This window comes from Aulonocara sp. 'chitande type north' Nkhata Bay, linkage group LG17 (genome assembly GCF_057382095.1).
Source record: "Aulonocara sp. 'chitande type north' Nkhata Bay isolate Kocher_YH1m ecotype deep benthic linkage group LG17, A_spYH_male_GT1.1, whole genome shotgun sequence".
NCBI classification, from domain to species: domain Eukaryota; kingdom Metazoa; phylum Chordata; class Actinopteri; order Cichliformes; family Cichlidae; genus Aulonocara; species Aulonocara sp. 'chitande type north' Nkhata Bay.
This window is the reverse complement of record NC_141360.1, coordinates 33875569-33887979: the sequence shown is the minus strand read 5'-3', so window position 1 is coordinate 33887979 and position 12411 is coordinate 33875569. Positions and strand designations below refer to the sequence as shown.

Here is a 12411-nt window from a genome sequence, read left to right as displayed (position 1 = left end):
GCTCTACAAACTTAAGCAATGCTGCCTATGGTGTCCTCCTGGCAAGCCTCCCAAACAAGCCATGCTTGTTCAGTCTTCTTCTAATTGTGCTGTCATGAACTTTTAACAGGCCTGCTAACTGAGGCCTGAAGCTGTTCGGCTATTTTTTTCCACTGGATTCTCTTTACAAATGATTGTGTATAATAATTTCTGATCAGACCCATTAGGTTTATATAGATTTAAAGCTCACTTATTCACAAAGAGTCGGCACAGCAGGTTGCGTTTTGTGATTTGGCAGATACCCTTCTTGATGCAAACCTGAAAGGGATTTGTGTCTCCTCCTGTGATCAAACTGAGCCTATTTTGCTTATTAGGTGAATATGTAAACCACTGCACTATGGACCTAGGTTTAGAAGGATTTAAATGGATTTTGCTAGCTTAAAACAAACAGCATTAATAACTGCATTATTAACTGACAGCAGAAAACTTGGCATGTCCTCGTGGAGATTATGTGATACTGAACTGATATTTACTGTTTAATGACAAAATAAAACCACACATTTAAATCACTCTTCCATACAACAGTGCCCAGGATTCTGAAATCCACCTTTTAGAAGAGGCAAAGAGGTGTCGGGCTGAGTTGAAGAGGTTTCAGGTGGAGTTGGAGAGGATAGAGGAGAAGAGCACCTCTGAGGAGCCAGGAAGTGAGGTCAATGAACTGAGGCAACAGCTCCTTCAGGCATGCAATGAACTAAAAGCAGCTGAGGAGAGAGAATATAAGGCACAACACCAGCTAAAGTGGTGAGTGTATATCTGTGTGTGAGTGTGTGTGTGTGTGTGTGTTCATTTACACACACTGTTACTACAATCAGCGAGGCTACACGTTCAATTTTCAATCAGGTATTGAATCAAACGCCAAATGAATCAAACAAAGACACAGGAAGTTACATATGCACACCTACGCAAAATAGTGACACACTAGTAGGAAGCAAGAGGGTAAAAGGAAAAACACAGAAATGAAACTGCAGTGGTGAAGAGAGAAGTGGACACACAAACTGACTGGAGGATACACACAAACACAAGCGTGCTCACATACACACTGCACACACCCGCAGTAGCACACAGTCAGGTAACTGGGGACCAAACACTGAAGTGAGCTACATGAGGCAGCATCTTTTTATTGAATTTAGAAGGTGAAAGAGTAGAAGACACAAACACACTCAAATCAAATCGGTGCTGTGTTTGTGCAGCACTTGGCCAACAGCGCACTTCCACACTAATAGAAATAAAAACATTGCTTTAGGACTGAACGTTATTGCATTTACATCATTTCTATTGCATTCCTCAGTGTTACCGCATGGTGAAAACTTGATGTACGCAATTACTGATACAAATACCAGCCTCAAGTGGATTTGTGTTCAATCCGGATGTAAGATGTTTACTCATCTGAGCTCTGTACACTGTTAGTGTTTTTTATTTTTTTTTATTTTACACCAGTCTGGTACTTTCTGTTCCTCGTCTCTTATCCTTTTCTTTCAGACCCATAAGTCTCTGTCCTTATCGCAACCAATTTTACTCTCACCCTGCTGGCTTCTCATGACAGGCTTTCCTCCTCACCACTCACTCAGTCCAGCTCGTGCAAAAGGTCAAACACACCCATAGAAATGGAAAATACCAGACTCGCTCGAGTATCTCCCCTTCCTCTGTACACAAACTCAACTTTTTTCAAGTGGCAAAGGGAGTTTAGAGGAACATTGCTAAGCAACATGATAACACTCTCTGGTGGTTCCCAAACATTATGAGCATTAATCCTTGAAAACAATGTTAAAAATAAATGCCAGGCAAAGACATTCAGCATGATTAAAGAGCAAGAAAGGGGCATCTGAGATGTATATGAAAATTAGCTTACTAAAAAAAATAATGAAAACCTTAAACTTACATTGAAGGATAAAAGTTGACTGATTAAAAAGTTTTCTGAAAAATCTAAAGAGTTTCTAAGTTTCAAGAAATAACTTTGTGTGGTGGAGACTGTTTATAACTGGTAGTCAGATTTATAGCAGCCTCCCAGGTCGGCTTTTGGCACTGAACCCCTCACAAATACTGTTAATTGTATTTAGAAAAAACTCAAATAAAACACAGTCAGAGGTCAGAAGAAGATGAAAAGCTTGTTGTGATTTTGCTAAAAGATCTCATTTACTCAATCCCCACACTTATTTTTCCTGCACTGCAGTGACTCCAGATCGCCCTGGCAATATAAAACCACTCAAACTCACCACTCCGCGGCAAAGATACGATCTGTAGGATACAGTGATTTTTAGTGCTGACACCCAGGCAGAAAGTTGTAGTCCGGACAGTAATTGAAATATTAAATGAAAACCAATTGCAGAGCATTCTCCCAGGATGCAGTCATAGGTATTATTACATTCTGACTGTGCATATTGTTTGTGACAGCGTTTGCTGGTGAACTCTGTTGCACTCCCACCGTCTCGGTTTCTCCTGCCACCCTTCTTTTCATCGCCTCCAGACTAAGATATTCTCTCCCCCCATTCTTGCCTTTTCTCCTGCTTATTCCCCTTTCCCCTCACTTGTCCACATGGCTATCAGTCTGCATATGACAAGCAGATGCTCACCATGCAAATATGCCTTTTAAAATCACTGCGTCCTTCATCTGTAGCCAAACAGATACGCAGGAATTCAGCACATTTTTTCGGTCACATTTTGCAGCCTTCCTGCATTTTTCCTCTATAGTTATTTTTGTGTATAACTTAATATCCAATATATCAGCTTGTCAGGAAGATTAATATAATTTACTTTGTGAGCTGTACAGTAAGGTTTTTCATTATGACAGAGCTGACTTGAAATTATTTCATACAAAACTTTAATCAACTGCTCAAAAAAAACATCTGCCGCGGGGAGATGAAAAATGCAAAGAAATTATATTTTATATACACAGTCAAACTTTGCTGGACACAATTTATCTGTTTCTATAGGATGAAGTGTTTAGCACTGTTGGTGTATTTGCCAGTATAGAATAAAGTGTTTTATATTAATATACTAATGCAACTTATCTGGCATGCTCTTTAATAATATGTTGATTCTGCTTCATTTGCTTTTTTGAAAACTGCACATTAGTCAAGTTTTAACAATATAAATGCAGGTTTGTGTCAGTGTGTTCCTCTTTTTGTTGAATTGAGAACTGAAAACGATTATTTATTCCTCTTGAAATTCCCGATAATTTTGTTTTCTTCTCCACATTCTCCTGTATTCTCGTGTGATCTACACTTTTCACCTACCCTCACCGGCCTGCAGTCTCTGGGAAGAGAAGCAGTATCTGGAGAAAGAGAATGAAATTCAGATGAAACCTGCTGTAAGTTCATTATTGCACCATCCAGTTCTAGTTTCAGAGGTGTGGATTACTATTCCAACAATGGTCTTGAAAGAGGATAAATATGAGTTTTACTTTAAGCCTCTATGCAGGCGTAATCCCTCCATATGAAGAGCGGGAACTGTCATTTCAAGCAGTATGAAGCTAAATCATTTTTATTCCAGTGTAGCAAAAAGGAGGGCAACAAGTGGAATGAGATTTAATCATTAATAACAAATCGACCTAACAGGCCAAATTCTTATTAATAATTTCACCATAACGTAGCATTTCCAACCCTTGGATTTTATTTTAATGATAAACAATAACAAGCAACACTTTTGTTGAAGAACATTTTATCAGATGTTGCCAAACAACCCCGAGGGTTACTCTCAAGGAGCACTACATTTATAAATTTCATCAAACTTTCTACATTTTATTGCTGGTGCTGCTAATGTCAAAAGAGTCTGAGCTTTGCAAAATTTCCTGAATAAATTCAGCAGCAGTGCTAATAACATTTGCATGTGTTTATATGCTACCGTTTTAATTGCGGAGTGCAGCACCAGATCATTACAAATTAGCCTGAACTCAAAAAGTTTTAATGAGTCAAAGAGGCTCATGGGTAGTATTTAACCAACCAAACAAGTTATTAAAAAATATAATAAAACTCTAAACTCAAAGATCATCAGGGCCAAAGAAGTAATCAGTTCCACTGCCGGTGGCGTGCTTGCTGTTCAGGTAATTTGTTTTCTTAAGTGCTTTCTGTCTAACACTCACACTCTGATGGATGCATTAGAGAGCAACTTGGGGTTACTATCTTGCCCAAGGGTATCTGGCTTGCCTGGTTCCCTGGAGCCAGGGATTGAACCGCCAACCTTCCAATTTACAGATGACCTGCTCTACCTCATTGGAACCAACTAGAAGAATTTAGCAACTTAAAGAATCCAAATTTAAGGCACGTCTCAACTGGCTTCACTATTTACAATATATGCCACATACACTTGAAAAAATCAGAAACCTACTGTATTGTTATTTTTATATATACTAGATTGAGTCAGATGTTGAACCAGTATATTAGATTTAAAATAAAGTAAAGTCAGAGTAATCTAGCACTTTTAAAAAATGTTGAATTTCAATTGGTTTGTTCTGAAAAGTTTAGATTTAAAAAATCTGGAAAAACTCTGGCTTCTTGATTTTGTCAGTCTGGGTCATTAACTTGAAATACTTAAAAACGCTCACTGTGTATAATAATCATTTTTATCCTTTCACCCATCCACCAGTTTGAAAAATACGAAGTGTGAGCTTCAATTCGTTATAATGTACCTGATAATTCTGTATTATCAGTCTGTGGTTTACACGCTCTATGGGTCCTCTAGGAGCAAGAGGACAAGACAGAGGTCATGCAGGATCAATATGAGGATCTGAGGAGAGAGGTGGCACAAAGACAGCGAGAAATCAGGTATTATATGATGATGAAGTTTTAACATGCATTAACCACTATCTGTGTTCTGTGTGAGTTTGTTTTGTGTCTAACTGCAGATATTATCACTTTATTATCACGCCTTTAATGAAAATTGTTCCAGAGGTTAATGTACTTGTGTTTATACCTCACAGAAGTCTGATGGAAGATATAGAAACCCACGAAAAGCAGATATTGACAGAACAGAATGAGCTGGAAGATAAGAAGGCTCTCATTGAGCTCAAAGAGGTCTGTGCGAATGAGGGGGGAATAGCTTATAGGGTGCCATCAATAAAATAGCAAATCTGCCTTCTTACATGTGAACATCTCCATATGTATTACAAGGCTGAGAAGGCCGAGCTCATCAGAATACCTGACCAGATTTTAAAGGAGGCTGAAAGGAAACGCTCGACGAAGGAGTAAGTATATTAGTAAACTCCTCCTAATCTTTGCTGGGGAAGAGCAAGGAGAATATAGTTAGAAATTCCAGGAATGTCAATGAGACAGCTAGGGTGCTTCAGAGACACAGAAAAGAAAAGACAGCTGGAGCAACTTTCGAAAAGCCACTGCTCTAACCTGCCTCCACCCCTTCATCTGGAATTCGTACACAAACAAAATAAAAGTATCTGGATGAACCATTAAGATTCATAGTGGAAAGATTTTCTCTTTTTAATTGTTTATGCTCAGTGTAAATGTCTGTTTGGATATCAGTCCTTTTTTTTCCTACTGAAAACCATTTTTCAGTTTACATTTCTGCAGATTCTCTGGCTTTTGATCTACAGTACTACCAAATAAAGAACTGAAATGAGGGGTACTTTTTGTTGTACTACCCAAATTCTCAAAAATTTTCAGGCATCAGTCTTTTTATTGTAATTCAAGTGCAGCTGCAGGATGATTCACTTGCTGCGTCACTGCAGTTCCTTTTATGTTTCTTTTAAATTAATATTTGGCTTGCGAGTATTGCGGTGGAACTGTCTGTATAAGCTGTTTGAGCGCTGACTTGTAATTTCAAATTCACAAAGCTGAGGGGTACTGTGGGGTGTATGTAAAAGATGCATGCGCATGCTGTTATTTCATAAGATATGCACTAGAGCACACTTTTATCCTGTTCTCATACTTGCGTTCGTTCTTTATTTTTTACATTTCTCCCAATTCCTGAAACACAAATACCAGAGCTGCAATGAAGAAGATGAAAACACTAAATATGGAGATTTCAGAAATTGAGCAGCAAGTAAAAGCGGTGGATGAGCGAAACCATTCCCTCAGGATGAAGAAGGAGGACGTGATGCAAGAGCTGGAGGGTCTGAGGGTCCAAGTGGAGGCCAGTCAGAGGATTCAGAGGCAGCTGCTGAAAGAGCAGGAGATCAAGAAGGAGGAGCTGAATGAATTTATGGGCAACAGGTACTTTTTTTTTTCTTTTTTCTTTCATTTAGTCTGAGCGACTTTGACTATTCTTAGGGAATCGAACATAGTGCTTTTCAGGTAGTGCTAACAACTCATATCCCTTTAATTGACACATTTCACCAATCGTAGGACTAGGAGCACACTGCGCTGGCTTGTGCCCCCCCCCCCCCCGGCTGGGTTTCTTCATGAGATAGATAATGTATGTTCAGATAGGATATTTGTCATGCGTGTCACTGTGTTTTCCCATTACCAGAGGCATCTTGGAAATGAAACTGCAGAACATCATGTGTGACAGAAAGCATCTGTATGAGAGACGGTCTCTGCAGCTCAAGGAGAAAAACAGGTACAGAGTGATATCTCACGAGTAATCTTTTCCACATGGAAATTAGTCCTTACATACTGAGAACCTTGACGGTGACCTTTTTCTGAACACAGAAATGTTAGGTTTGCATTTAGCATTTGCGTTAGCGTCTTCACGTGTTATTTTAGTAGTTTAAATCAGTCTTCTCTGCCACTGCTGGTGTCTATGTCATATATGTTCTAACATAAAAGGTCTTGAATAATCAGGCCCCATCTTATCTTAAAGACCTCATAGTTCTGTATCACCCCAATAGAGCACTTAGCTCTTAGGTTACTGGCTTACTTAAGGTATTTAAAAGTAAGGTATTCAATTTAATTTATATAGTGCAAAATCCCAACAACAGTCACCTGGAGGTGCTTTATATTTTAAGGCAAAGATCTAACAATATTAGAGAACCTGCTCTTTTAATTAACCAGCTCCTAGTTTGGATTCAGGGGACAGACACCCTCTCTACTTAAGATTGTGCTTGAAACTTTCCTTTTGGTAAAGCTTATATAGGCCTGGGCTGCTGGAGGCTTCTTCTGGAGGTGTTTCTTCTTCACTCACCTTTTGTCACTAACTACGTGTTTATACACCTCTCTGCATTTAATCATGAGGTTATTATTAACCTCTGGCTGTCCTCCAGAGCATGTCTTTTGTCCTGTCTTCCTCCCCTAATCCCCAAGCATTTGCGGCAAGTGGCAGCCCCTCTCTGAACCTGGTTCTGCCAGAGGTTTCTTCCTGTTGAAAGGGAGTTTTTCCTTCCCACTGTTACCAAGTGCTTGCTCATAGGGTGTCATCTGATTGTTGGGGCTTTTCTCTGTATTATTAAAGGGTCTTTGACTTACAATATAAAACGGCTTGAGATGGTTTGTCAGTTAGTCATGACTAGGGAAACCTAGTCATGCTATAAATCATTTAATGATACACTGTAAAGATTAGGGGTGCAACGATACACAAAATTCACGGTTCGGTTTGCACTGAAAAAAATATGTTGTTGGATTTACTTAATTCAATGGTGGACATTTGTTGCACACAGATGTTTTGCTTTGGCAGCAACTTAAACAATTGAGTTAAATTAACACAATTTATTCATGTTCAATAAACCTGTGCAATTTGTGTTGATAAAATGTGACTTAAACATGTTTTGATGAAGTAATTTGAGCTCTTGAAATATTTTAATCCTTCACAATTTTCTCACTTTATCCCAACACCATTCAATAACTTTTACCCAATACTACTTGGTCACTTAAATGCTACATGTTATCTTCAAATTACATTTTGCTATTATATTCTAGTATCAAATACACAATTTTCAAATGGAGGCCTTATAACAGATTGTATTGTTCTCTTCCAAGATGGTTGCTGGCATCCACCAGTAACCTTTCAAAACAAAATGTCTAATTTCACTGCATTGACAGTAGGTAAAGAATTAAACTGACATTACTCCTCCACTGAATCTACATAAATCAACAGTTAAATAATGTCAGTTCTTCCGTGTTCTCTGGAATCAATCACAGCAAAGAAATTAGACTGTTTCTTTTGAAAAATGTTGGGAAAGAACAAATCAAAACATTCTATTTAAGGCCTCTGATGTCAAGATTCAGTTAAACAACAATTATAACTAAACAATTTGAGGTAATGTTAGTTTCCATTAACATTAAATTAGGTTACTGAATTGGCAAACACCTTCCTATTAACATTACCCATTTTACCCCAATAACTAAAGAAATTAGCACTTGCAGGTCAAAACCTTTATTCAAGAGATGCAAAAATAACATTGATACAGTGACTGTCAAAAATTACAGCACTGATCATACTGTGACATCTTGGTTCAAAACAGCACACTTAGAAATATTCAACGTTCTTTACTTCAACTGAATGAAACTGAAAATACCATTTCACACGACCCATATGGGATATTTAGACTGCATAACTGTTCATGCTACATCTCTTCACTAGTAAAAGAAAGAAAAAATACAAAGAGAAATTTAAAAATGCTGCCAAAATGCTGTACAGAGCAAAAGGAAAAACAAACAACAACAAGAAAAACGGCTCGTCCTCATGGCAGTTGCAGAGTATATAAAAATGAACCCTGCGATCTGTTCCTGGAATTGAGCTTCAAAAATGCAGCAGAACAAGTGTGAGATTTAAATGTCCTCTCACCTAGAGCTGATCAGCTTGCATGCATAACAGTGAGCTTTCCTTGCAGGAGCAGTTTTGTCTTAGTTGTGAGTTTTTCTTGAGAGCTGAGTTGCATCCAACTCCATTACCACCCTTTGAATCACCTCAAAAGTGTAGCAGAGTTGTGATGGGTAACTCATATTGAAGGAATAAAAAAGGTCCAAACAGCATGGCTACTGCAAAGGTCACGTTATCCAGATCTTGAAGAACTACTATACCCTCGATGATGATGCCAACATCAGAAAAGTCATTGCCTGGTGCATCCTCTGGAGACAGATGTTCATTGTGGTTTTCTCAATCTGTGCAGTGGCCTCAGTCAAGTCCTGGTTAAACACAAAACATTTCTTTAAGATTCCTTTTTAAACTCATCTCTTTTGAATCTACCAGTTCTAATGTTAGAGTAATTTAAACCAATGCAAGCAACATAGTAAATAGCTATAGCCAAAGAGTTGCCTGCCATGCTGCCATTCATGGTCTAACAGAGTTTCTAAGACAGAGTGAAAAACATAATAATTTCAAATGCTTTACATTAGTTTTTGTTAGAAAGACACCGGCCCATCAGAAATCCAGGCTATGTCACTCAGAAGATGTTAGAATTTAGACTTTCAGCCCCACAATTTGGTTAGCTGTTGGTCTTTTTTTTTTCCAAACAAAAGCTAATGTAAATATTGGTGGGATTTTCCTTTGTTCACTAGAATGACAAATTTAAAGTTTTTTCACACTGATGTGACCCCTAATATAAGGGGGTGGGGCCTCAAGGGGGGGCGGCCGAGTTCGCTACCAGGCCTCATGTGAACTTCAAATTATTAAAGAGGACTACTGGTCCTAACCAGTCCAATGAGGATCAAGTGGATAACTAAATGCATTTTTAAATGTTGCAAAGCCACAATCTACTCATAAAACACTCACCATGAACTCCTGCACCAAGATGTTGCAATTGTCTTTCACACAGACGCGGAGCACTTTGATGAGACTCCCTTCGAGCATTAATGTCATCCTAAAGTATTATAACAAAGAAAACAGATTTGTGAACTTTTCAGTAGCACAGAAGAAAATGATCCCAGACAAAAACTTAAACCAGTCAACATGCAACACCAGCATCTACAAAGAAATATCAAAAGTTCCTGTTTGACATCAACTTTATGGATATATAGTTTCCAGAACATTTCTTTTTTTAAAAAGATAAATTTTTCTCAGTGGGCCAGTAAATGCATAACGAAAATTATGGCATCCTTTCGGTGGAATCAGTACTCACGGGTAATAGTTGACTGTTTCAATGGATGCAGCATAAAAATCTTTTACTGACCTAATGCAATACATATACACTTTGTAGTTAAAGAATTTTAAAGTTCTTACTGTCATCATGGCAGCTACATCCTTTAGCTTTGTGCCCTGTTCCCCCAAACACTTTCAGCAGACTGTCAGAGAGAAACTCAGCTCCGTCAGAAACCTTGACTGTAAAGGCAAGGTTGGGATGCACTGGAATGCTGCATTTCATCTAAAATGACATAAAATTATTTTGAAATAACAGCAGGCACTGTGCTTGGTTAATCAGTAATGTTTTGTTGAATAAAAACTGTGTTTCCAGATCTTATGGGATTAAAAAAATCCAAAGATGTTTGTTTCTGATTTGCAACCCAAGAACCCACAAGTTACAACCTCATTTTAGTTCAAGTGTGCATTAATGTGAGTCCAGTAATCACCTTTCTGACAATACATACAGGTTAAACCTATGGCAGATTTTGGATTTCTCAGTTGTATTAATAGGGTGGTCTATTTGAGTATGCATGCACCTAATAATTATAAAAAACCTATTATAATTAAGTTACAGAAACCTTAAGCGAAAATAGAATATACTTTCTTACCATAACACCTTGAACCCACAATCCATCAGCTGACTCCTGGTGAAATGCAGAATAGAGGTAATCTCTCAATGTGCAGCAAAACAAAAACAAAAACAAAAGGACAGCAGGTGAGGGCAGGAAGGGTAGGGATGTAAGCTAGCATAATGCCACTGATGATATTAGCTAAAGCTGTTCAATGTCCAAAATCTCACTAACACCACGGTGCAGTAAATACACAATGTAACTGAAGAGTCAGTTGGCAAATCTATTCACACAGAAAACCAAATTATGTTGTGAGTGCCTCCTAATTAGGTTTAATGTGATATTACGGCTCTTGTGCCAAAGACAAATTCAAATGAAAAAGCGCCAATTCTTTGACAACAGATAAAACAGCAAATAAGCTAACGGCTCTTTTTTAGCATGTTACATGGCGGCACTCTAGACGTTTAACTACATTTGGCTGAAATATGGTAAACATTAATTCAAAAAATCAAGACATACCAAAAAACGTAGAGTTGGCTGCTCGACTTGACTGAGATGGATGCATTTTTTAAACCACGATCCAAAGCCCGCGAGATGAAATCACGCGTGGTTTCACGAGATTTAACGTTGCTATCTTATTGACTTACTTCACCTGAACATGATATGAACAATTTAATACACCCTTTCTGCATATCATGTAGTTTTTACACTATATAGTTACATTTATCTTTAAAACATGAGGCAATTGTGTTAAATACATGCAAGATGCTTACATAAATCCAAGAGATGGCCAGTCCCTTTTTTTCAGTGTGGTTCGATACTTTGGTGTCACGGTTCGATATTTTTTCGATACAAAAAAATGTTCATGCCTTTTTAATTTGCCATTTATTAAAATTATAAATATATATTTTAACTCAAAAGTACAGTTTTTAAATTTAATGTTGCTGAAACAAAAGTAATAAAAAAAATAATAAATATATCTCAGGGCTCTCAAAATTTCAAAATCCCTGGTAGCCCTTCGGGCAGGGACTCTTCAGTTTTTGGTAGCCCAAAATAAATGTAAGTAGCCCGAATAAAAAAGAGAGCAATTTTTTGATTGATGTTTTGTTTCCTTTACAATATTATACTTTAATGTATAATATTGTAAAGGAAACAAAACATTAATCAAAAAATTGTTGAAAAACAAATTACAACATTGTATAAAAATTACAATCATCAACTCAAATACTTGGTTCTAATTGAACAGAAATTTCTATGAACTTGTAAGAACTGTGTAGGACATGAATCAGTCTGTGTCAGATCCTGAATTTGAAATTTCCGCTGAAGTCACAGGTAAGAGACAAGTGGAACCAAGATCTAGGCCATTTGCTTTTTGAAGTTTGCAAAGACTGCTAAATTTTGCCAGTGGTAGTTCACTCTTTGCAACATAGTACGCTGTTCTAAACAGATTTTTCAGGTTTATTTTTAGTATGTTATTTGCAATTGGTGTTTGTTCTGGGAAAGATATTGCAGACTGAGCAATAATGCATTTCTTGCATTTCTCATGGCTTCTAATGGGGCCTTTCTTAAAATGACTGGTCCCAGTAACAAAGGCGCTTGTCGACTCAGAAATCGAGAGAAAACCAACAACACACCCGGCAGAACATTATGTTATTTACACGGGTGCACATAAGTGGTCCGCATGTGCGCATTCGCTGTCAAAATAAAAGAGGCGCACCAGGTAAGAAGTTGCAACGCGCGATTGCGTCTATATAAAAAGCACTGTTTTTGTCCGCTAGAGTGGGATTTTCACGGCACATTCTGCACCACATCTCTGTGCGTTCATCATTTGTTTGAAGCCAGCTCACCTCCTGCAACC

General features: G+C 37.9%; 1 protein-coding gene and 1 long non-coding RNA gene across 3 annotated transcripts in view; one reads left to right on the top strand and one right to left on the bottom strand.

Annotated features, from left to right (window-relative positions):
- ccdc146 (coiled-coil domain containing 146) overlaps positions 1-12411 on the top strand; it is a 62912-nt gene that overhangs the window by 19350 nt on the left and 31151 nt on the right. For both annotated transcript variants that reach the window (XM_086268910.1, XM_086268911.1), the window contains exons 4-10: positions 565-780; positions 3289-3346; positions 4717-4799; positions 4955-5048; positions 5145-5218; positions 5973-6200; positions 6457-6546. In XM_086268910.1, coding sequence (XP_086125036.1) covers positions 565-780; positions 3289-3346; positions 4717-4799; positions 4955-5048; positions 5145-5218; positions 5973-6200; positions 6457-6546 — 843 coding nt within the window. The remainder of the gene's footprint in view (positions 1-564; positions 781-3288; positions 3347-4716; positions 4800-4954; positions 5049-5144; positions 5219-5972; positions 6201-6456; positions 6547-12411) is intronic.
- On the bottom strand, positions 8283-11617 carry LOC147310432 (uncharacterized). The gene is made up of 4 exons (XR_015125660.1): positions 10593-11617; positions 10084-10225; positions 9637-9724; positions 8283-9050 (listed from the first exon to the last, which is right to left on the bottom strand). It is a non-coding gene; the product is annotated as an uncharacterized LOC147310432 (long non-coding RNA).